The following is a 23756-nucleotide window of genomic DNA, read 5'->3' as shown; positions in this document are numbered from 1 at the left end:
TAGACAAATTAGAGGATTGGGCCAAAAGAAATCTGATGAGGTTCAACAAGGACAAGTGCACTTAGGACGGAAGAATCCCATGCACTACTACAGACTAGGGACCCAATGGCTCAGCAGCAGTTCTGCAGAAAAGGACCTGGGGATTAGAGTGGATGAGAAACTGGATATGAGTCAACAGTGTGCCCTTGTTTCCAAGAAGACTAGCGGCATATTGAGCTGCATTAGTAGGAGCATTGCCAACAGATCAAGGGACGTGATCGTTCCCCTCTATTTGGCACTGGTGAGGTCACATCTGGAGTATTGTGTCCAGTTTTGAGCCCTCCGCTACAGAAAGAATGTGGACAAATTGGAGAGAGTCCAGCATAGGGATTAGGGGGCTGGGGCACATGACTTACGAGGAGAGGCTGAGGGAACTGGGCTTGTTTTGTCTGAAGAAAAGAAGAGTGAGGGGGGATTTGATAGCTGCTTTCAACTACCTATAAGGTGGTTTCAACTGCACTATAAGGTGGGCAGAAAGTTGGCTAGATTGTTGGGCTCAACGGGTAGTGATCAATGGCTCCATGTCTAGTTGGCAGCCGGTGTCAAGTGGAGTGCCCCAGGGGTCGGTCCTGGGGCCGGTTTTGTTCAATAGCTTCATAAATGATCTGGAGGATGGTGTGGATTGCACTCTCAGCAAATTTGCAGATGATACTAAACTGGGAGGAGTGGTAGATACGCTGGAGGGCAGGGATAGGATACAGAGGGACCTAGACAAATTGGAGGATTGGGCCAAAAGAAATCTGATGAGGTTCAATAAGGATAAGTGCAGGGTCCTGCACTTAGGACGGAAGAACCCAATGCACAGCTACAGACTAGGGACCGAATGGCTAGGCAGCAGTTCTGCGGAAAAGGACCTAGGGGTGACAGTGGACGAGAAGCTGGATATGAGTCAGCAGTGTGCCCTTGTTGCCAAGAAGGCCAGTGGCATTTTGGGATGTATAAGTAGGGGCATAGCGAGCAGATTGAGGGACGTGATCGTCCCCCTCTATTCGACATTGGTGAGGCCTCATCTGGAGTACTGTGTCCAGTTTTGGGCCCCACACTACAAGAAGGATGTGGATAACTTGGAGAGAGTCCAGCGAAGGGCAACAAAAATGATTAGGGGTCTGGAACACATGAGTTATGAGGAGAGGCTGAGGGAGCTGGGATTGTTTAGCCTGCAGAAGAGAAGATTGAGGGGGGATTTGATAGCTGCTTTCAACTACCTGAGAGGTGGTTCCAGAGAGGATGGTTCTAGACTATTCTCAGTGGTAGAAGAGGACAGGACAAGGAGTAATGGTCTTAAGTTGCAGTGGGGAGGTTTAGGTTGGATATTAGGAAAAACTTTTTCACTAGGAGGGTGGTGAAACACTGAAATGCGTTACCTAGGGAGGTGGTAGAATCTCCTTCCTTAGAAGTTTTTAAGGTCAGGCTTGACAAAGCCCTGGCTGGGATGATTTAATTGGGGATTGGTCCTGCTTTGAGCAAGGGATTGGACTAGATGACCTCCTGAGGTCCCTTCCAACCCTGATATTCTATGATTCTATGATACCTGAAAGGGGGTTCCAGAGAGGATGGATCTAGACTGTTCTCAGTGGTAGCAGATGACAGAACGAGGAGTAATGGTCTCAAGTTGCAGTGGGGGAGGTTTAGGTTGGATATTAGGAAAAACTTTTTCACTAGAAGGGTCGTGAAACACTGGAATGCGTTACCTAGGGAGGTGGTGGAATCTCCTTCCTTTGAAGTTTTTAAGGTCAGGCTTGACAAAGCCCTGGCTGGGATGATGTAGTTGGGGATTGGTCCTGCTTTGAGCAGGGGGTTGGACTAGATGACCACCTGAGGTCTCTTCCAACCCTGATATTCTATGATTCTATGAACCCAGTATGGCCGTTCTTATGTTCTTATCAGATGATCATGACTTTCAGTCACTATGAACCACAGCAGGAATTAAAGCCATCAAACATCTTATTCACAACCATGTATATGATTATCATCTGTTTGCCTAGTATTCCCTTGTTTTCTAGTGCACACAGTGCATATAGTAATGAAGCATACCACAACTAAGTTGAAATTAAATATAGGTCAGAACTACCCTTGGCACAAGTCTAGAGAGCCGTAAAGGAGGGAAGATGGTATATTGTATTCTGTATACTGTACCTTTGTATTCTGTCATCCTCGGGTTAGTGGCACCAGTCATTTACCTGGGCACAAGGGCAGCCCCAGCCATGTCCCGTTTCTTCTGGGGGCTGGGAGAGGGTTTTAAAGTAGGCACCATTATTCCACTCTTAGGCCATAGCAGCAAAGCAGACTTAGCAGGCCAAAGAATCTGAGACAGGTGTGTAAAAGTGAAAATAAAATGTCACTGCATCTCACATTGAGATGATGATCTGCAGAACTTTGTGCATGACAAAATAACAGGGATGCTTGTTTCCCATCCTGTAAAATACTAAAGAAGTGCAGCAGTAGGATTCTTGGCTGGAAGGACGCGTTGGTTGCTGCTAGTGTATTAGGTCACTGAGTGACTGTTATCTGTTGTGGCCAGAATGGTTTCCTACACAAGGACAATTATGAAGATTCTTTTTTTTGTATACCCAGTAGCAGGAGGCTGTAATTAGTGCTTCAAGGCAAATGGTGACCTTTTGGAACTTTTCCTGAGGCTTCTGAAGCTTAAATTAGTTTCTGATGTTTGAAAGCTTGCACAGACTTAATCTCTGGGTCCCATTTATATTATAATTACTGCATGATTCATATTTGCATTCACTTGTCCCTAGTTCCAATGGACCTGTATCCTTAACTGTTAAGGATGGCTTCATGTCTCCAAGCTCCTTTGTGTATGGCTCTGTGTCAAAACTCCTCTGGGTGAAGGAAATAAGCAGTGTGCCCTCCTCTTTCAGTGTAGCATTGCTTCAAAATATAAGGCTGATGTGCAAGTCTCTTTCACACAAGCAGAAACCCTCCTAGGAGCTTTTCCTGCAGGAAAAAAAATAGGATAGTATTAGCTTGTTTGGTTTTTAAAAGAGAACATCTGTTCTGTCAGTCGTTTACAACATAGTTATTAAAGTAGTCTGAGATTAATTAAAATTGTCACTTTTGTGGATGTTCAAATTACATTTCCGCTTCCTTTGATCAGCCTTTCATTTATCTGTTATAAAATATTTCATTGTAGTGTTATGCATCATTAATTTTGCGTAGATTACCCTTAATTGTTCTCTGACAGGGATAAAATGTGAATAGGAAATGATGCACAGGAGTGTTTAATAAAAAGAAAAAAGAATGAACACAAAGAGCTCCATATAGTTTCCAGTGTTATAAAACCAGAGCATTTATGGGATGAGAAATGAAAATCCCATCACTCCCAGATTCTGAAAATCACTCCATTCTGAAACTGGTGCAGTTACTTGTTTTACGTAGTTTGATCCTGTTTTGTTCTTTAGTTTTGCTTTGTAAATATGAGCCACCCCAAACCACCCAAACATTGTTTGTTTATAGCCAGGAATCTTCATTGCTTGGTTGCTCTGTACTATTTTTATATATTTAAACTCCACTCCAGGGACATAAATGACCATGACAACAGGATCCCCATGATGCTTCAAATAATGAATCTTCACAAATCAGGCAGTGGCATCTTGCATTCTGAAAATTATTTTCAGCTATATGAGCGACCTTGGATGAACTCATTATTCTTGAGTGTACAGTACAGATGTTACTAAAGCTTGCTCTAAGGAAAACTGCTTCATTTACCTGGACCACCTATTAGGTTTATTGTTGGCTTTTGTTTCTGGTTGCGAGATACACGTTTAGCATCTTTTTAATGCAGTCAAGGACATATTAAATCCTGGGAATCCATCTGAGGAAAAATAGATTAAGATATAAACCTGAAAAGCAAGGTTTATACCTTTTCAAGTAAGGATGATATCCAGCATTGGATATCGAGCTAGGAAGCTATTATTTTGTTGTAGGAGAAATTTTCTTATGGAAGAGAATAACTTAAGATGGTTCTTTAAATCAGCTATGCTAGTTAATTGCAAGAATCTGGCGAGCTAAATAGAGGCAAGTGCACATGCAACTGTACATTTAGGAGTACATCTCTCTCCTTTGCACCTGCATTTGTTTCATTAGTGCTAATGAGTTACATACGTGCTTTGAAAAGAGAGTATCTCCTGAAGGATATGATCATGAGGAAACACCCTTTTCTCCTGCATGAACTTGGTTGTATATTATATACACAGGCACACATCACAAATATATGGGCCTGTGAGAAATGTTCTACTGCAAATGGTGTTTCTCTTAATATTAGCATATTGAATGCTATAACAAACTCCAGTATATTTGAGAAATACACCCAAATGGTAACCTGTGCTCCAAACCGACTCCTGAGCTTGGGGAAAGCTTGGCTTAAGACTCCTTGCATAAGCCTAACTTGATAAAGGACCCAACACAGAACATGTCTGATTCTGAACTTGGGGAAAGTTTGGATAACAGTCTGAACTTCACAGCTCAGGCCCAGCTCCCAACCCTGGGTTGGAACAACAATACTGGATCCAAATGTTTTATTTTATTTCAGGGGATGTGGGGAGAAGGGTTTTTAGGATCCAGCTGTGAATGACACAGCTCACTCCCCCTCTCTATTATATACATATCTGAGGCCTCAGTAATGGTGGAGGTGTAGCTCTGTGTCCTCTGCTCCATGCCAGATGTGTCTGAGCTGCATGCCCCCTTCAGATGCATGTGCCCCTGGTTTAGGGGCCCTTTTCCATCTGACCTGATCACTGGGAGTGTGTGAAAATGCCAATGACTTTCCCTAAGGATCGCAGATTATTCAGATTCCTCCTTACAGCTACCTACAAATATTAAAACCATGGCCACAGATCACTTGATAGGTGAGAGATCTCAGATCAGTGTGTGACTGGAGAGGAGAAAGAGCCATCCAAGTTGCTCCTGAGGGCACTGATACCATCACAAGCACCGGCCCAGCCATTTTCCTGCAGCAAAACTGGCTCCTCACAAAATCTCTCCGATTATCTGTGAAACTGGTTTATTTTCCAGAAAACCTTGATTTTTTTCAAACTGCACTGATCCCACAAATGCTTATTCACGTCAGTAATTTCTCAATGAGCTCAATGGGGATATTCATAGATGTAACGTAACTCAGGTTCCTGAGTGCTTACAGGATCAATACTTGTTTAAATTTTCCTCACTCAGTTGCCCTCCAGACTCTTCTTTATATGGACAAGTAGGTGTGTCTGTACTTCAAGCACGTAAGCACAGTATCTCCATACAGTAGTACAGAAGCCTGCAGCCCCGTCAGTGTTGAATGAACACCTCACTGTATGTTACATTAAAACAAGACAGGAGTGATGATTATTTTTCCAGACTAGACGCAGATAAGAAAGTAAAGATTAAAAAATGAAATGTCTTGAGAGAGGGGGAATAGCAGCATAAATCTCTGTTTGATGTTTGTGATAACTAGGTTGCACAATAAAACATCAGGAAAATTTGTCTGTGGCACTAACTAGGCAATACTGTTGACCGGACAAAGATTTTAATTATAAGCAGTGGCTCAGAAGACTCCCCATGCCTTTATTTATTAGTATGATAATATCACCTGATGTATGAACTTTATGCATTATGTATAAATAATTCATGAATTAGCAAATAAAGAGATCTGGAATCTGTACGCGGAGATGGCTGATGCCAATTATCTCACTTCTGCAGAGCCAGACCCTCTCGGTTCACATTGTTTGCAGCTGCTCTTTTAAATCATTCATCAGCGCTTAAGAGATATGCTGGTGGGGCTGGGAGAGACTATTTGAATTTTCATTGTTTACACACTGTGAATTTAGCTTCTGGTCTGAAATTATCTGCCACGGTGAAGCCTCTGAGAGAATACAGATGAAAAGAATAGGACAAGCAGCATCTCTTACTTTAAAAAATATGTATATATATATTCTTGATTATTTTTCTTTTGCAATTTTATATCTTTTTGTGGTTGCTGTTTAATTTTAATTTTGAATTGTCAAATTTTTGTCATGCTGCTCAGAGCATGGAAGAATCAGAAACATTTTCAAAACTCTCTCACAAGGTTTCTATATGAACGCATGACAAACGTTTTGCTCGTGGAGGTGTTGTGTGACAGAATGTGAGTTTTTGGTTTTTAATTTAGCAATCTATTCTTTTCCACCTAAACACCTACGATTGTCTCTTGGTGTCAGGTTTAAAGCTGAATTTCCCATTGAGAATAACGATAAAAGCTGCTTTAAAAATGTGCCATGGTCATTAGCTTTTTCTTGTCAAATTACTCAGTTATTCTGTTCATACTTATTTTCAGAATATTGCCAGTACAGTACATACAGTACTCTAAATTTATAACATAAGAACATCTATACTGGGTCAGACCAATGGTCCTTTTAGTCCAGTATCCTGTCTGACAGTGGCCCAGATGGGAATGAACAGAACTGGCCAATTTTGAGTGATCCATCCCGTCATCCAGTCCCAGCTTCTGGCATTCAGAGGTTTAGAGATTTCTGGAGCATGGGGTTGCGGTCCTTGACCATCCTAGCTAATGGCCATTGATGGACCTATCCTTCATGAACATATCCAAGTCTTTTTTGAACCTGGTTATACTTTTCACCTTCAAAACATCTCCTGACAATGAGTTCCACAGGTTGATTCCGCATTCTGTAAAGAATTACTTCCTTTTGTTTGGTTTAAAACTGCTCTCTGATTAATTTGCCCTTGTCATTATGGTGACGTGGCTTAATGTTACTTCCAGCATGGATAAGGACTGTGATTGTGTTTGCATGAAAGGCTATGTGAGAAAGCCAAATTATTAGTTTTATTAATTGAAATCCTGTTTCTGTAGTTATGGATTGATATAGGATCATTAACTACAGTACCATTTAGGAACACCCAGCATATTACATTTCATGTGCATGTTCCCTAGTGAAAATCTTCGGGCCTGATTCCCCTCTCACCTATGCCAAATGTAAATCAGGAATGGAGACATCAGTGACTCTGGAGTCAGTGAGGTTACATTGATGTAAAACTGGAGCCAGTGAGAGGAGAAACAGTCTGTTTATACGACAAACCCATGTTATATTGGCTTCCTTTTGATACTGGTGGGAAAGCACACTCTGCAGATTGATAATTGCTGTATCGTTCCATGACTATGCTTCTTTCCCACCCCCTTTCAGTCACTGGGCACCCCCAGTCCCTGCACTTCCCTACGGCCTGTGAAGGTGTTTGGCTTTTCATGGGCCATGCAACGAGTGGGAGGCTCCATTCTGGCCCACAATAAGAAGTTTGATATAGTCTTGGATTATTTTGGCCTAATTCTGATCTTCTTTGCACCGCTTTTACCCTGATGGAATTCCATTGATTTACATGAATTTGCTACTTTTGATTCTGGACTCGATCCTGTGAAGTGCTGAGTGCCTTCAACTCACTCTGAAGACAATGGGTGGGTACTAAAGGCCTCAGTACCTCTCAGAATCAGACTGTCACAGGTGTTAAACTCCCATGCAGTGAAGCATTAAAGTATATGCTTAACTTTAAGCACATGCCTAAGGCCATCTGTATTTGGCAAAGTACTTAAACAAGTGCTTAATTTAAGCATATGCTTAAATCTTATTGGGATTTAGGCATATACAGTACTTAAGTGCTTTGTTTATTCAGGGCCTAACTGAAAGCAGAACCAGGCCCTGGTATATAGCAGCGAGAAGGGGGAACACGCCCATACATCAGTACTTATTTAAAAAAATTAATAAATAAGTGGAATATGTCAGGACTCAGGAGTCCCAATCAAACTTCCATTTGAAAGGGCTCCAGAGAGAGAGACAGTACCGTGCAAACTGTGCCCTCGCTCTGTTTCTGTCATCTCTGAATATTTCATCGAACAAATTAGATTTCACTATTAGATCTGTAAATGACAGAGGATGGCATTTGCCAGATGGTGTGTGTATTGTAACTGTCACATCATTATAGGTTTAAAATTAAAGTATGGGAAGGCGGCTAATGAACATACACTATATAATTTCCAGAATTCAACTCCGCAATGGTAGACATTAGCCACTTAGCGCATTGTGTGTGGTAAAAAACAGTTACATTTAACAATTTTCCACATTTTTAATTAGGCTAATTTCTAAACTGGTTTGTTCAACTTAGTTTAAAAGTCAACAGTGAACAAGATTATTTACTTCGTGCCTGAAATTATAGGGTTTTTTTTCTTGAAAACTTATACCCTGGCCATATCTAACAGATGGAATTATGAGGAATACTTAACTAAATGGTCAGGAATAAACTTTCAGATTAACTGGGTGACTCTATTTAATATACTATGTTGGCCATTACCATTTTTTTCCACTTGCAAAAAACAAACAAACCACAATTGAGAACTCTAATTCTTTTGGATTGTGGATATATTTTTTTCAAATGCCTTTATTTGATATTACCATGAAATGAGAACCTGGGTGGGAGCTTTGCTTAGCTTTATAAAATTTGTTTGGGTGGAGGGCAACAGAGAGAGAGAGACCACCCAAATAAAATTATACATAATATATATTGTTGCTAATCTACATAACTGGATTGTTACTATTTATCTTTTGACTTCTCACTGTGTTGCCAATGGTAGCACAAAGAGGTACAGAAAGAGAAATCAGAGTATACATCATGTTTCTCACTTGCATTCTCTTCTTTGTATAAGGGATATCTTTATTAGTAAGAGACTGATCCAGCTTCCACTGAAGTGAATTGAAAGACTCCCATTGTCCTCAATGGAAATTTGATCAGGCCCTATTTGAACAGTACTTTAACTTAGTTTCACTCTAAAAGCCTTGGTTCGGTGATGGGGGGGAGGAGAAGCTTTATAAGTCAATATGTTTAGTATGTCATTGTATATCAGTAACTGAAAAGCTGCACCGCCCTCTCCAATAATATTTAGCACTGTGTTTGAAATCGACTTTCTATTCAGCTTGCTACCAACAAAACAAAATTACTAGCCTCTTTCCATGCTCTGTGATGATTCCGTTTCATTCTGAAACCATTTAGCAAACAAATAATGAAGGAATCACTTTGTTAATGAAGAAAGTTCGCTGTTAACAGGGACTGAAAATCAGACCAGCCATATCAATCAAACTGTAGAATGATTAAACCTACTGTGCCTTCATTCATATCTGTGCTGCACAAATGGCAAACCTGTCTGAAATGAAGAAACATATAAATTTGGCAACAGTATGTTTTCTCTATATCAGAACCTGATCTCATTTACACTGGTGTAAATCTGGAGTAACAGCATTGCGTTTAACACAGTTGGTGTTTGATTTACACCAGTGTAATTGACATCAGGATCTGATCCACTTAATTCGATTGATTCCTTGTGTTCTCTATGAAGAAAAAAATACCACACTTTTGTGTTACTTTGTCCCTTTCTGCAATACATACGGTGCTGTAGTCCTCAACAACATTAAATCTAGTATTTTCTGTGTCAAAAGGCACATCATAGCCCATGCATTTTTATATTGCATGTAAAGCACTAGCGCTAATCAGAAAACGATAAGTATTTTGCATGAAAATTTCAGAACGAAAAGTAAAAAATAGTTTTGTTTGGTTTTTCAAAATTTTTTATAGGCTAGGTGTACACTTTGCTGGCAGAATAATGTTGGTTAGGATGCAGCGGGTTTTTTAAAAGGACATAGATATAGCTCTTGTGTAGACGCAGTAGTACTGGCATAAAAGTGCTTTTTTCGTGTATAGCTTATATCGATTACCAAACCAGTATAAGCTATACTGACAAAAGCTCTTTTCTGCTAGGATATGCTGCACCTACACAAGGAGGGTTTGCTGGCATGACTGTACCACTACAGTTATACTGGTAAATCTTTTCTAGCATAGACCTGACCATAGAAATTTTCTGATTTTGCAGTGAAAAACTAAAAATGTTCGGTTTTCTGTCCCTGATCATTTTTTGTTTAGAAAAAAGTGACAAATGATTGTGGGTGCTTCAAGTTTTGGGGCGTTGAAGTTGAGACACCTTAAAAGGGAAAGGTTCTCCAAGGGCGAATGCTGAGCACCATCCGAAAATCAGGCCCCTCTGAGGTGGTTAAGTTGGCCACCCAAAATAATTTAGTTGCTTTTGAAAATCTTGGCCTGTCAGCTGGAACCCACCATCCTCTCCTGGTAGCACCCACACTAGGGGACTAAGAAGCTGGGCAACCCTGCAACATATCCCTCATGTCATTAGCAGTGGGCAGGGTTTGCCCCTGGTATGGAACACACTACACTTCTATCCCAAGCACAAAGGGATTCTGAGTGATCTACAGGAGACAAGACCCCTGTGTCTCCATAGCAGCTCTGGGTCCTGGGCAACCTACCCCAGTATATTTCCTGGCAGCTGAGTTCCAGTAGGGCCATTCTACCAGGACCTCCTCTGGCCACAACTGCCCTTGGAACACTCCAATGCAGGGAAAACAAAGAAACAATGGTGCTGCTGAATGGATTTGTTGTTTTTATTTTTAATCTTGAATGTGTACTTCAGGGATTGATACTGCAAAGTGCCAAGAACCTTCCAAATTGAAGGTCAGTTAATTTCAGTGGGACTGCTCATGTGCTTAAAATTAATCCCGTGCCTAAGTGCATTGCTGGGTGGGTGCCAGAGTTTTCAGCACTTTTAACGGATTGAGCCCTTAGCTGTACAATTGTTAAAGCGTATCTCCAGCTCACTTTCCATGTGCTTACTGGCCATGCAACTCAGAGCGTGCTGCGCCCTGCAGATCACTTGGCATTTGAAATGATCAGCACAAGGGGAAATGCCAAAATGAGCCCCTTCCAATGCCACCTTAAAGACAGTGGTGGGATAAGGTTTCTGACAAGCCTTCTGCTGGGTTTCCCTACACAGCCAGATTTAAACATTGCAACCTCAGCAGCTTGCACAGCCACATAGCATGCATGATTTGAATTGGAAATATACACTGTATGTGCTTCTAGCAAAACCATGCCACTAAGAGTTGAGCCTGCACCAGCTGCAGGGAAGGAAGCAGAACTGACCACGAACCTGGCACTGTAGCCAGTGCCACAGAAAGGTTCAGGATGGAAAGTGCTGCCAGGAGCATCTTACTGTCTTTCCATAAAGCTAGCATGTATTCTACTGCCAACCATAGTGTGCACACAGGGTGGCTGGGAGTATGGCCAGTATCCCCTTGCTGCTGTGATCCACCCCGTGTTATTGTTCCCTCTTCCTATTGCCTGGGTGCAATAATGGGAGAAGACAAGCAACATAAGCTAGTTTATCCATTATGGGGTTTCTTCCTCATCAACACTGCTAGTGACAGGATATTGGGCTTGTTGAACTGCTGGTATGAACTGGTATGGCGGTTCCCACCTTTCTGCCACTATCCCTACCGCTCCTCAACATACCTTCCCACATGACTCCTCCAGCAACAAAGGGCAGGAGTTAGACTTCACTGCCAGGTCTCCTGCAGAATTATGGCCAACTTCTCTGAGAAAATCACTCCCTGCAGTTGGCAGGTGTTGGTACAGCACTTACCACAATTTGTACAGCACTTAAGGACACTGGTTGTGGCCTTTTGGTGCTAACTCAATATAAATATTAAATAATACTCCTCCTCTTTACAAACTGGCTGATATCATATTGCACACAGCTATGCACTGCAGTTCTAGGCTGAACCTTTTGTATTATTGGAACGTACCTGGTGTTTGATTTTAAAAAACATACAGCATCTATGTAACAGCAACTATTAGCCAGGGCACATAAAATGTAAACGTTCTGTGCAGTGATGTTTGTGTGTCATTAGAATAAATTAAAAAGCAAATGATTTAATTGTGTTTGTGCTAATTAAAATATTTACAAATTAGAGAAAGATGCATTTATTGTCCCATTGGGAAAGGGCCTTGAAACCTCGCATGTCTTGGAGTCTACAGTGCTGTCATTTATTCATAGACTGCTGTGCATACCTGGGTGATTTGCTTTTTAGATTACTCTTCCATGACACGTAATTCTCAGGAGCCTCCAACTTCAAGGGATTCAAAAACAGGTTAACATGTACACATATGTATGTATGTGTGTATTTTAACCAAATGCCTTTCTTTCCCCTTCTTTTCTAGGTCCAAGAGTTCCAATTGTGACTGTTCACAACACGACGGATAAACAAAGTAAGTACTGGGCTGTATTTTGTATGTCCTCAAAGAAAAGCAGTCAGGCAATGTAATAAAATACAGCCATTCTCCATTACTTTCAACAGGGAGTACCCAGACTTTGTCTATATGTGGGCCACACAGACATCTTAGCTGGAGCTGAAGGGTTGAAACTAATGTATATTATACTGAGCAGATTGCAAGGCAGGTTGTGTGCCTTGAGTAAAGCTCATTGTGCTAGATGCGCAATGTTCATGTTTTAATGTTACCTCGTCCTCCCCTCCCCTGCTGTGTGTTTTATCTACCTGTTGCATGTTTTTGGAGCCTAGGCTGAAAAGGGCTGTCTTTCAGTAAGGGTTTGTACAGCCTCTAGGACGGGGAGCCCTGGTTGCTGAGAGGAGCCCTAGGCATGACTGTAGTACAAATAATAAGCATTAATAACAGACTGTTGGGGAAGTGTAGCCAGCAGAGACCACAAGTTGCATCCGACAGTGCTTATCTTTACTGTGGAGTGTGGCCCAAAGCTGAGCAGATGTAGCTCCCAGCCAGATGGAGCATCGCCTCCTGGAACTGTCGTCTCCAGGGGTCACACCGCCATAGTAAACTAAGTGCAACCACACCTGAGCTTCACTGGCAGTTCTTACTCGAGACTTAAAATTATGGGCTGAACACATGAGCAAACTAACCAGGTTTTGTAGCACCGTATCCAATGGCTATTGGATTGTGTTATTCTGCTCGCTGTCAGCATTCAAGTAGTAATGAATAGTTGTAAGAATTACTAAGGGGAATGATTTTCAAGGGCACAAAAGGCAGTTTGGGGCTCAACTCCTACTGAAAGCCAATGGGAGTTGAGACCTAACTTCCATTTGTGCCTTTGAGAATTTGCTCCTGAGTTATTTATTCTAGTGGCATGTAGGTGGATAACATTGTAGCTACGTACTTACTTGGCCTCCATTACTGTAGTGTCTGAGCACCTCACAATCATTAATGTATTTATCCTCACAACAACCCTGTGTGATAGGGCACTGCCATTATCCCCATTTTACAGATGGGGACTGAGGCACAGAGAGGCTAAGTGACTTGCCCAGGTCACACAGGAAGTCTGCGGTGGAGCAAGGAACTGTACCCAGGTCTCCTGCATGCTAGGCTGTCACTCAGACCATTGCAGTTTAATTTCTGCAGTTACCTTCAGAGAAATATTTCTAGAAATTTTACTTATATGTTTGCTGATCAAAAGCAAATTGGAAATCCCAGTCATCATTACAATTTCAGAGAGTTGCACAATCCAAATATATCTCCTTGTTATTCTTTCATTAATCTCATACTACGTCATCGTGGAAAAGACATGTTTAACAACCAGTTGATGGAGTGATAAAAGCCATTACCATAGGTACCTACCAAGTGTGTGTGTGGTGGGGGGCAGTTATCTATTGATTCAATCACCAGACTTGGACTACGAAGTTCTGGATTCTATTCCCAACTCTGGGCGGTGGTTCCAAGCATAGAGAATAGCGTGGAAGAAACTGTGAAGCCAAGGGTTTTATCAAATAACAAGCCTAGACTTGAGCAATCTTAGGGTGTGTCTACACTTTGAGCTGGGGGGTGATTGCCAGCTCAAGGAGACAAACCTGCGCTCACTCTGCTCAAGCTAGTGTAGCCAGGGTGACGCAAGCAGTGGGAGGGGCTAGCGTACTTGAGGTGGCTAACTCCTCCCACCATTCCCTCTGCTGTGGCTACACTCTGTTTTTAGTGCGCTAGCTTGATCAGAGCTAGTGTGGGTATGTCTCCTTGAGCTGGGAATTACGCCTCCAGTTCAAAGTGTAGACACACCCTAACATTGTCTTTATGGACCTGATCCTGTACTCCTTGCTCAGGTAAATCTCCCATTGAAAACAGGATCAGGCCCGATGCAGTATCATGATGTGTAAAGAAAAACACAAGGCTTCCACCTGTTGTTTCAACGTTGTGTGTGTGTATGTGTGATTTCTTTCTTCCTGCTCTCTCAATGTGCTTTGCTGACAATGTGCCGTTCAACTACTTCTCTCCACACCCCACCAGAAGAGTCTTGTACATAAGCAGAGCTGGCAGGGCACAGCCACAGATGTGTAGCTGAATGATTTAAAATCTCTTCCGGTAAGAACAGGTTTCAGAGTAACAGCCGTGTTAGTCTGTATTTGCAAAAAGAAAAGGAGTACTAGTGGCACCTTAGAGACTAACCAATCTATTTGAGCATAAACTATGGTCAAATAAATTGGTTAGTCTCTAAGGTGCCACAAGTACTCATTTTCTTTTTCCTGTAAGAATGCAACTGTGACTGGGTAAAGTTATGGCTGGAGAAGGCATGTAGTTTAGATTCATATGGGTGTTTGGGGGAAAAGCACAAATAAAATCAAGGTTTGCTTGTCGTATGGTTTAACGGAAATATAAGAGGGTGAATCAGAGTGGAAAATGTCCTATTTTATATATATTGTAACTTTTGTTGTTAAGCTATAAGCACTGAGTAGAATAGTGTGCTTCATTTGGGAGATTGCCAAGGAAGATATATTGTACGCTGTAACAGAGTCCGATGCCTTCTGAGTGCCGCCACGTGGCCTGCCTCAGTTTCCCCTCTTGGTTCCTCAAATAACTCAGACTTCTCCGTGTTCAATAATACCCTTCCTTTCAGCCTGGTTTTATTGGCAAAAAAGCTAAAAACAACACAAAAAGTCTTCTCTTTCCCACCCCTCACCTTAAACTGGGCACAGCTCCTCCTTTCTGAGGTACTGTCTCAAAACTCCCTGCCATCTCATGGCCCCACCCTTCCCCCCCGCAAAGAACCTGAGCCCAGGTCTTCCTGCCTGGAAACTTGCCTGGTGTCTCAGGAACTTCCCTGCTTAAGCAGGCCACTCCCAGCCCTTCCTAGCTGGAGCAGCTCTCCTTGTCTCACAATCTTCCCTGCAGGAGCCTTTCTCACTCACTGCTACAGTTTCCTCTTCCTGTTTCCTGGTCTCCTGGCTCTTTGTAAAGCCCTCTGTCAGGCCCCATTGGCAGCTGTTAATGAGGCACAGGGGGGCTGGACCAGTTCTCTCTCAATGGGCCAAATCCACCTGTGATGTACATTTAACCGTAATTTATTCCCCTTCCCCATCTCCAATTAACTGTTTAAAATGAAAGGTTTTCTTTATGATGAAATTCTTAATACAGACAGCTCAGAAATCAGCAGCATCCCATCTCTGAGAGCCTTGGCAAAAACAGAGCACTGGGCTGGGTTTCAGAACACCTGGGTTCTATTCCAAGCTCTGCCACTGGCCTTCTGGCTGACCTGGGGCAAGACCCTTCACTGCCCTATGCCTCAGTTTCCCCATATGGAAGGTGGGGCTAGCGATACTGACCTCCTTTGTAAAACGTATTGAAATTCTGGATGAAAAGCACTCAATAAGAGCTAGGTGGTGAACTTCTCTCTGACGCATTCCTGGAGGAATAGTACGGACACGAGCAGCAGGAGCTAACCAAGAGCAGATCACCCCTTCCTGCAAGAAGCATCTGGGGTGGGGAAAAGAAACTCCATGAGGTTTCCCCAGATCATTGTGTCTGATAGGGAGGGTTTGTCCCAGATGGAATGGACAGAAGGGTTCTGCCTTATCTCGCAGATCCCCCAAGATCTGTGCTGATCTCCACCGGAAGCACAGCACCACCCACCCCCTCTAGCTCTGTTGGACACCCTGAAACCTTCAAAGGACCCTTTCTGGGAGTCACCCCTAACGGGTGTTCCCCAATGTGGCTACCCTGAAACTACCTTTAAAGAAGGGTTGTCACCATGGACTGAGCTGTGTAGAAAACTTATTCCGGCCTAGGCCTTCATTTATTTTTCTGCACATATATTGCTGGTTTCAGCGGTGGGTGTGGGAGAACGGTGTAATTATCCCCAGGCTTGTGGAACTCCCTTTCTGGGATCCAGGGCAGAGCAGAAGGAAACAGTGCCATGGAGGCAGGACAGAAGCAGATCCAAGTACAGAAGGAATTCCCAATGTGTGGAGCTGGGCCCTGGTGAAGATGCAGCTTTTGCAACGCACAAATACCAACTGGTACTTTCTGATAGATACTAGATGCTAAAACAATCAAACAGGCTCAGAAAATACCTCTTTACATGTCAGCTAAATAATATTGAGAACATATTACAAACATGCTGTTTCTTTAACCTTAACACACTGTATAAGTATCTACCAGCATCTCAGCCTCTCTGTGCTCTCTACAGCTATAATGAGACATCCACCTATTTTGTCCCTGTTGGAGGCTTTGGCCTGACTCCTCCTTTGCACCAGTTTAAGTCAGGAGCTGTCCCACTACAGTCAGTGGAGTTACACTGGTGTAAATCTGAAGCAACTGGGAGGAGCAGCAGGGCCATAGAAAAAGCCAAACTTCAGCCCAGGCAATCTCTGTGTTTCCTCAGGCTACCCAGTCCTAGGAAGCTACAGCATTAGGCTGTCAGAAACATTTCCACAAGTCAGGGATTGCTTCATAACTCTGGGAACTGCAATTACAAGAAGGCTATGTGAGCTCATCATTAATGAGTAATAGTATTCCTGATCTCACCCTCATGCCTAGCGTATAGTTTTTATGCAACTCATTCAGTATTGTTTGGTCACTGTTAAACCTAGGCCAGTTTTTCATTTTGTTTCTTACAGAAGAGGTAAGGGGTGAACCACTCATAGGAGAGGGGGATCTTCTGGAATAAGCTTCTTCATTTTACCTTTTAAGTAACTGAGAAAATGGCCTGCTTTAAATCTGCTTATTTTATGTTTCTGTCAATGTCAATGAGACTAAGAGCATGACTAAAACAGTCAAGATTTGGCCCTGATTTTGAACTTTAGCATGGAGGTGATTTAATTTTTGGACATTCATGAGCCTTTTTTGGCTGTTTTTTTCTCTCCATTTTCTTTTTCCTTTTATGTAGATAGTTTGATTTTCCCATGGCTTTAGATGTGACTGACTGCATATAACAGCATATACCTTCTAGTGCTCTCATGATATTGAAAACAGTGTCATAAATGACTATTATGTGTATAGCATGAGAACTGTCATGGAACGGAAAAAGTAAATAAAATACTTGACAGAAGTGGCATAAAACATACTGAGAATGTCGATGTATATTGAGAGTTATAGATGTATAATATTTATTGCACAGGTAATTAGATAGAGGTGTGCACAAAACTCATCCTGTTTGCTAGAATGCATGATTTCTACATTTGATTAGCATTTCCCCTGCCTCCTCATTTTCTAGCATTTTGTTGCTTCTAAAGAGAGGAGACAATTATGACAGTTGAATTTACTCATTTAATTTAAGGCCATTACTCTATAAAGGGAGTTTGTCTCAGTATTCTGCAATAATCTGATAACAATGAGTCACGCCAAATATTATAGAGTGCTTACATTTAATTAAACACTGACCATTTGTACTTCACAGATGAGGGTTCCCTGTAGTCCTAAAGCAGAAAAGAAAGTCCTTTAGGAGATGTGCCAATCTTTTCTTATTTCCTTCACTCTATTCCTGCCTTTCTCTGGATGCAATTATATGAACAAATAAAATGGCTTTACTGAACTCCCCTGTGTGGCAGACCTCTTTCTGCTGATAAAGCTAGTTGTGTGGGCCATAATTAAATGAGAATCCTAATATTTAACTAAACTTAATAGTCTGTTGCTTTGGAGCTTTTGTGGGAGTTATGAATTCAATAGAGATGATCCAGGCTTTTCAGAAACATGTTGAATAGTCATTGAACCATTATAGCCACTTGCTGAAAGATCTATGAAATGTATTAACTGGTAACGGCATGTTTTTGTGCTGTGCCTGCTTTTCTATTCACTGGAGATGGGCATGACTAAATGTGATTCAGAACATGATTATGAACTTCCTCCAGTATTATATATTTTCAGGAGGGCCTGAGGGAGTAGTATCCATAAGTATAAGTGTCATTAAAGTGCTGTTATAGTCAATAAAATGTGTAATTGGTGTTGGGAGTTTCCACATTATATTTTACTCAGTGTCTTCCAGATCAAATAGACCATGTTTATTATCATTTCATAGGGAAAAAAATTTCTGGGTCAGACACTCAGCTTACAGAAGATGAAGTGTTTGTGGGGTCCAGATTTCAAGAGGGATGGGGTCAGAAGGATGGGCCCCTGCTGGAGAAAGTCCTTGTATGTGGAAGCTGAGTCCTCAGTACACACAGATGAGGTTCATAAATCAAGCCTGCCTCAGCCAGACTCTGGTTACGAGAATCAAAAGGCACTAACCCTTGTCAGAACCCACTGTATCAAGGAAAGGAGGGAAGGTATCAACTGGCTCCCTGCACCCATGACACAGAAAACTTACCCAGGGCCAAGACATTAGGGTCCAGGCGTGTGGTGCAGAATCTGGGAACCTGGGAGTTTTACAGCTGGACATGAAGAGGCTGATTGAAGGAGGCTAGGGGGCAGGCGAGTACTTGGTTGAAGGCCTGCTGTTGCAAGGACCACTCCTCTGACAAAGTCGTTTCTGGCATAGCCAGTCCATTGGAAGATTCAGAGAGCTGGGTACATGCAGGGCTTTGAAGGACCCCGGGGAAGAGGACATTGGATTCTCCCTGGAATGGAACATTCTTGTCCTGTCTTGATGATTCAGGTTGGCCACCGTGGTTCTGTTGTCCAATGTGATTAGGATTTGGCTGAGGAAGGAACTGGAGAGACAATCTCTGGCAGCCTTGAGCTCCAGGGAGTTGCTGTGGCATTTTGTTTCCAATGGCCTGACTCTGATGAGTTGTTAGATGCTAGAGGTCCTGAAGTAAGGCAAGGCCTGTCCAGCCTTCACTTGCTGAAGGAAATGAATTAGGCCTTCTCTGTCGAGAGGGAAGAGAGCAAGTCTTGCCAGAAAGGCTAAGAATGGAACCTGGCCTGCAGCAAAGCCATGCATGATCAGACACAGTTGCTCCATGTTGGGATGTGTCTCCTGGCTTTCTCTCCACTTAGCACATGTTGCTGCTGAGAACCTTGAGAGCTCTTCAGCCAAGCAGCCGCTCAGCTGAGTGCAGGGGGCCATTGTTAAGCTGTTCTGGAGAGAAGTCGCTCGGCTGCTGGCCTCCTGCCTGGAAGGGAGGGGCAAGCTGGAGATGAACCACCCCATGAGGGCGAGAGAATTTGGTTCCAGAGCAGGAGGGAGGTTGCTGCTCGGCAGGAGGCAGCTCAGCGTTCAGGTACAGCCTGGGCAGGAGGGAAGGGGATGCCACCTGGAGAACAGCCGATCAGGAGAAGGGAACAGCTCAGCAGAAGGCAGTGGAACAGCCACAAGGAAGATGTCACCCTAGCAGCTGTGTGATATGCCTATAAGATAGGGCCAGTCCTGGCACCAAACACCCATGAATCCAGTCAAAGTGGGAGCCACATGGGCTCAGAAACTGGGACACTCAAGTCTGGTGGGACACTTGAAAATATAGGGCTTAGGCCTTGACCACTAGATCCCCTCCATAATACAAGCGCTGTCTTGTCTGTGTTGTCTCTGTGCATGGCTGGCTGGCTGTCTGATTCAGAGCTTAGTGCTGGTCCAAGGGAGATGTTCAGAATGTGAACCAACTCTGCTGCAGTTTGCGGAGCTGTGTGGTAGACGATGAATGATGTTCTGTTGAGAGCTTTCATTGACTCTTAATTGTTTCAGATTGATTTCACATGCCTGGAGAACTCTCGAACAGAATATCTTCCCCTTGAGTGAAAATCTCAACGAAAATATATCTGCACCAAAAAAATCCTCTTCTCCCATTCCACTTGAACTGCAGAGCGAGCTCTTAAAATGCATCGATTCAACCGTAATCTTCTGTTGCTTTGTCTGAGGCGAAAACACTGTTACAGCATCTAGACTTAGAAGGCTAGATCCTCAGCTGGTGTGAATCCACTTAGTCCTTTTGATTTCGGTGGACGCCAGTTTATACTACCTCTTGATCTGGGGCAAAGGTGGTTTTTTTTCCTCTCAGGTAATAGAGCCCATAATAATTCTTTGGATCTGAAGCATGTTTCAGAAATATTGCAAGGTAACTACTATATTTTAGTTGTGCATCTCTCCTCATGGACTTCAGAGGGGACAGTGTGTCTAGAAGGAAAATATTTGTTTTAAAAATATTAGGGGCATGGGCAAAATGTTAAGTTGTCCATGAATAACTCCGGAGGGTTTGTGTGGTTTTTGTCCTTATTCTTTCAGAAACCTTTGAGCTGGAGGTAAATGAAAATGTGCAGCTGGCTGTAAATGACAGGCAAATGCCTAAAGTGGAGTACATGGAAATCAAGATAGATGATTACAGTAAGTATCTCTTTTCGCCTTCCGCTATTATTGTTGTGAAATGGCACAGTATCTCGACTGGATTGACAGGAGGAAAAATTATTGTGGCTGTCAGTGATGTCGTCCAGTTTGGGAAGCACTAAGTTGGGAAATGCTACATAGAAGGAAGTTATTCTGGAGACAGGAGTTGATGAGGATGGAGGAGACAGAAAGAGAAAAGGATAAAAATTAGCTTTTATATAAAAAAAGTAATTGACACTGGGAGATGACATGATGTGGATCAGCTGTCCATTACAGGGTGTGTTTGCTGTAATATGATTGGTTTATTAGTTACAATATTCCATTTCAAACCTATTGTATGTGCTTACTAGCTACAACTGTGGCAGTCTCTCAGTACAGAGCAGTAAATTGCAGTGAATCAAGCAGCAATTACCAATCAGGAGACATGCATGTAAGAGATTTTCAGTCTCAGTGATTTAAAATTTTTCATAAAACCCATGTAATTTGATAGAGGTTGGAAAAAACAGCTGTACAAGAAAAGGAAAGTCCAAAATCTTATTTGCAGCAGAGAAGAATGACATTTGGAGCAGTTTACAAACGCAGCTAGTTCTTTTTTGTGCCACTCCTTAATTAAATATTCTCTCCACATCTGCAAAAGAGCAGATGTGCAAAAGAGGCGAGACTAAAGGAAGGGGATGGGGACAGAGATACAAACAAATAAACCTAATATAGACAAAGGTAGGGCCAAATAGTTCAGATATTTTCCACCAGCCCCCTTAGCTGCACCTGCAACATTTTTAAGAGTGTCTGTTTTGTTACATGGAAACTCCACATTTGAAATCCCAAAATATGTAATGGCTCCCAAAGATCCTCATTTCTGAGTGGCATTTGTGTGGCTATACTTGACAATTTGGAAGCAGTTAAGGAAACAGGGCTGAAAACATGTTCCTTGATATTTTCCCTATGATGGGATTGGTCATAGTAGAGATTTTCTTCAAATGCAGAGTACTGTAATAGAAAACATCCATTCAGATAGGACATAGAATGACACTTACACGGAAAGGAATGAGAGATACTGTGTAATCTGGACCAGTGAGTGGTGTTATAAAATATGAGGCCAAAAGCCGAGTGGCTGTAGCTGTTTGAACACTGCAGTAATTACCTAAAATGCTCTGCCTGAATCATTGATATTATGAAGAGAAATGGATGCATAGAAATAAGGAAAACAGAGCTGTGCATTTCCTGAACATTTTGGGCAAAGATAGAACATCAGTGACAGCCTATCATAGACAACTCTATCCAGACCCTATGAGCCATTTCATAATTATATTTTGAATTGACTATAAATAACTGAAGAACTGCGGCTAACATTATTAACTGCAGTTGTTGGTGAAAGTATCTTCTGCTGATCTTAACTAGCCTGTTTTTTGTGTGTAATAAATACAAGCTGGCTGTATTTTTTCATGTGCCTTCACCATGTATCCAAGGTCTGCCCTAAAGGCGTCACCGTAACTGGAGCACTGTGTGCCATGTTTTATGTATATTTAAAGTCAAATGGCTGACTCTCTGACTGTCCCTGGGCCATTGATCCAATTTGCAGTCCATTAGCATTCAGATGGAATAAGTAATTAGACTGAGTCTCACAAAATGATTGCAGAACAAACCACTTAAACCTAGTGCTTAAACTGTATATTAATTCTATTGAAAATCCTGCTAATACTGATTTAATTGCCATGCCTTTGGTAATCTGGATTATAGTTAATATTTTAAAAACAAATGCAGTCTCATTAATGCAGAAAGCATTTGTGTGGGAGCACTTTCATATACCGGTTGGTGGTCAAGAAGAGCATCTCAGAGAATTTAAATGAAGTTTTAGGGGGTATCATTGCACAACTGGGGCCTAACTCAGATGTCACAGATTTTATACCAGTGTAACTCTGTCAACTTGGAGTTACTCCTGATTTGTATTATACCAGAGGAAGTGAGATCAAAATCAGGCCCCTGGAATTTAGGATAAGAGGCAAGTCCATCCCCTAACTGTCTTGAAGCCCCTAAAGCAGAAAAATTCTGCCTGATCACATCAACAACCATGTTATTTGGCAATTGTACCTTACATTCCTTTTGTCTTAAGCTATTGTTACCCTCCCTTTCTCTGCCTCCCCAAAATATTGATTCTTGGCAGTGTCACTCATCCAGCTGCCTAAAGGGAAAATAATAGCTATTGCCAGATGTTAATTGCCTGTTGTGTAAGTGATGCATGACTAAATAGCTCACTCTAGGTTTAAATTTCTTGTTGCCTCAGCTATTACGGTCTGGATCTTATCCTTGATTACATCTGTGTTTTTAGGGTTTTATTTACCAGAGCATCTTATTAAATGCTGTTTTATTTCTGTTGATAATGGCCACAACATTGTAAAAATCTGTGATAGTTATCTCAACATTCCCATATTAAATCCTTCTTGTTGTTTGTTACTTTTGCCTAGAATTGCCAATGCAAATCTTAAAGCCAGCAACCTTTGCGGACACCATACACTATCCTTTGCTACTGGTTGTGTAAGTTTTCTTATTTTTATTTGTAATCTGTAATTCTTATTTTCATTTGTAAAAGCAGCCAAGATCAGAGCCATGGTGGGGTAGGTGCTATACAAACAGAGGATAAAAGATGATCCATGTACTAAAGAATTTACAATCTAAGGCCCCTATTCTGTAAAGAATTATAGACAAGCTTAATTATACACACTCTGCGTATTGCCACTGACTTAAGGGAAAACATACTGCATTTTTAAGAGATCTCTTACACCTAGCCCAGTGCAATGTTGGGTACCAACCACACACAATACTCCCTTTATGCTATGCCAACTTCTTTAGACTGAGGGTACGTCTACAAAGCAAGTAGGATTTCACGGCAGCACGTCTCAGAGCCCAGGTCTACAGACTTTGCTACAGCCCTAAAAATAGCTGGGAAGACATTCAGGCTCCGTCTGTAGCTATTTTTAGTGCATAGCATGAGCCCAAGTCCGTAGACCCAGGCTCTGAGATTTGCTGCCATGGGGTCCAACTTGCTGTGTACACGTACCCTAAAGACCTTCATAGTTAAAGCTAGAATGATAGCAGACCCAAAACCTTTGGGATCATGCTATTTCAGGATGATAAAGGAGATGTCTTCAAAAGGAGGGCTGCCTACAAAAGAACTGGTCAAACAAAAAAAATCAGCAATTTTTTTTAAATTCACATCCTGCTCCCTTTGGGGCGAAGCTCAGGGGACAAGCTATAGAGTTTCCAATCTGCTACAGGAATGTGGAACTTCCTTAAA

General features: G+C 42.1%; 1 protein-coding gene across 7 annotated transcripts in view; it reads left to right on the top strand.

Annotated features, from left to right (window-relative positions):
• Positions 1–23756, top strand: part of DPP6 (dipeptidyl peptidase like 6) — a 787036-nt gene that overhangs the window by 746861 nt on the left and 16419 nt on the right. For all 7 annotated transcript variants that reach the window (XM_084618426.1, XM_084618430.1, XM_084618428.1 and 4 more), the window contains 3 exons: positions 12136–12183; positions 20366–20464; positions 22927–22996. In XM_084618426.1, the coding sequence (XP_084474552.1) occupies positions 12136–12183; positions 20366–20464; positions 22927–22996 (217 nt within the window). The remainder of the gene's footprint in view (positions 1–12135; positions 12184–20365; positions 20465–22926; positions 22997–23756) is intronic.

Source organism: Lepidochelys olivacea (assembly GCF_965140295.1).
Source record: "Lepidochelys olivacea isolate rLepOli2 genome assembly, chromosome: 2".
NCBI lineage: Eukaryota > Metazoa > Chordata > Testudines > Cheloniidae > Lepidochelys > Lepidochelys olivacea.
This window is presented reverse-complemented; position numbering and strand designations above follow the sequence as displayed.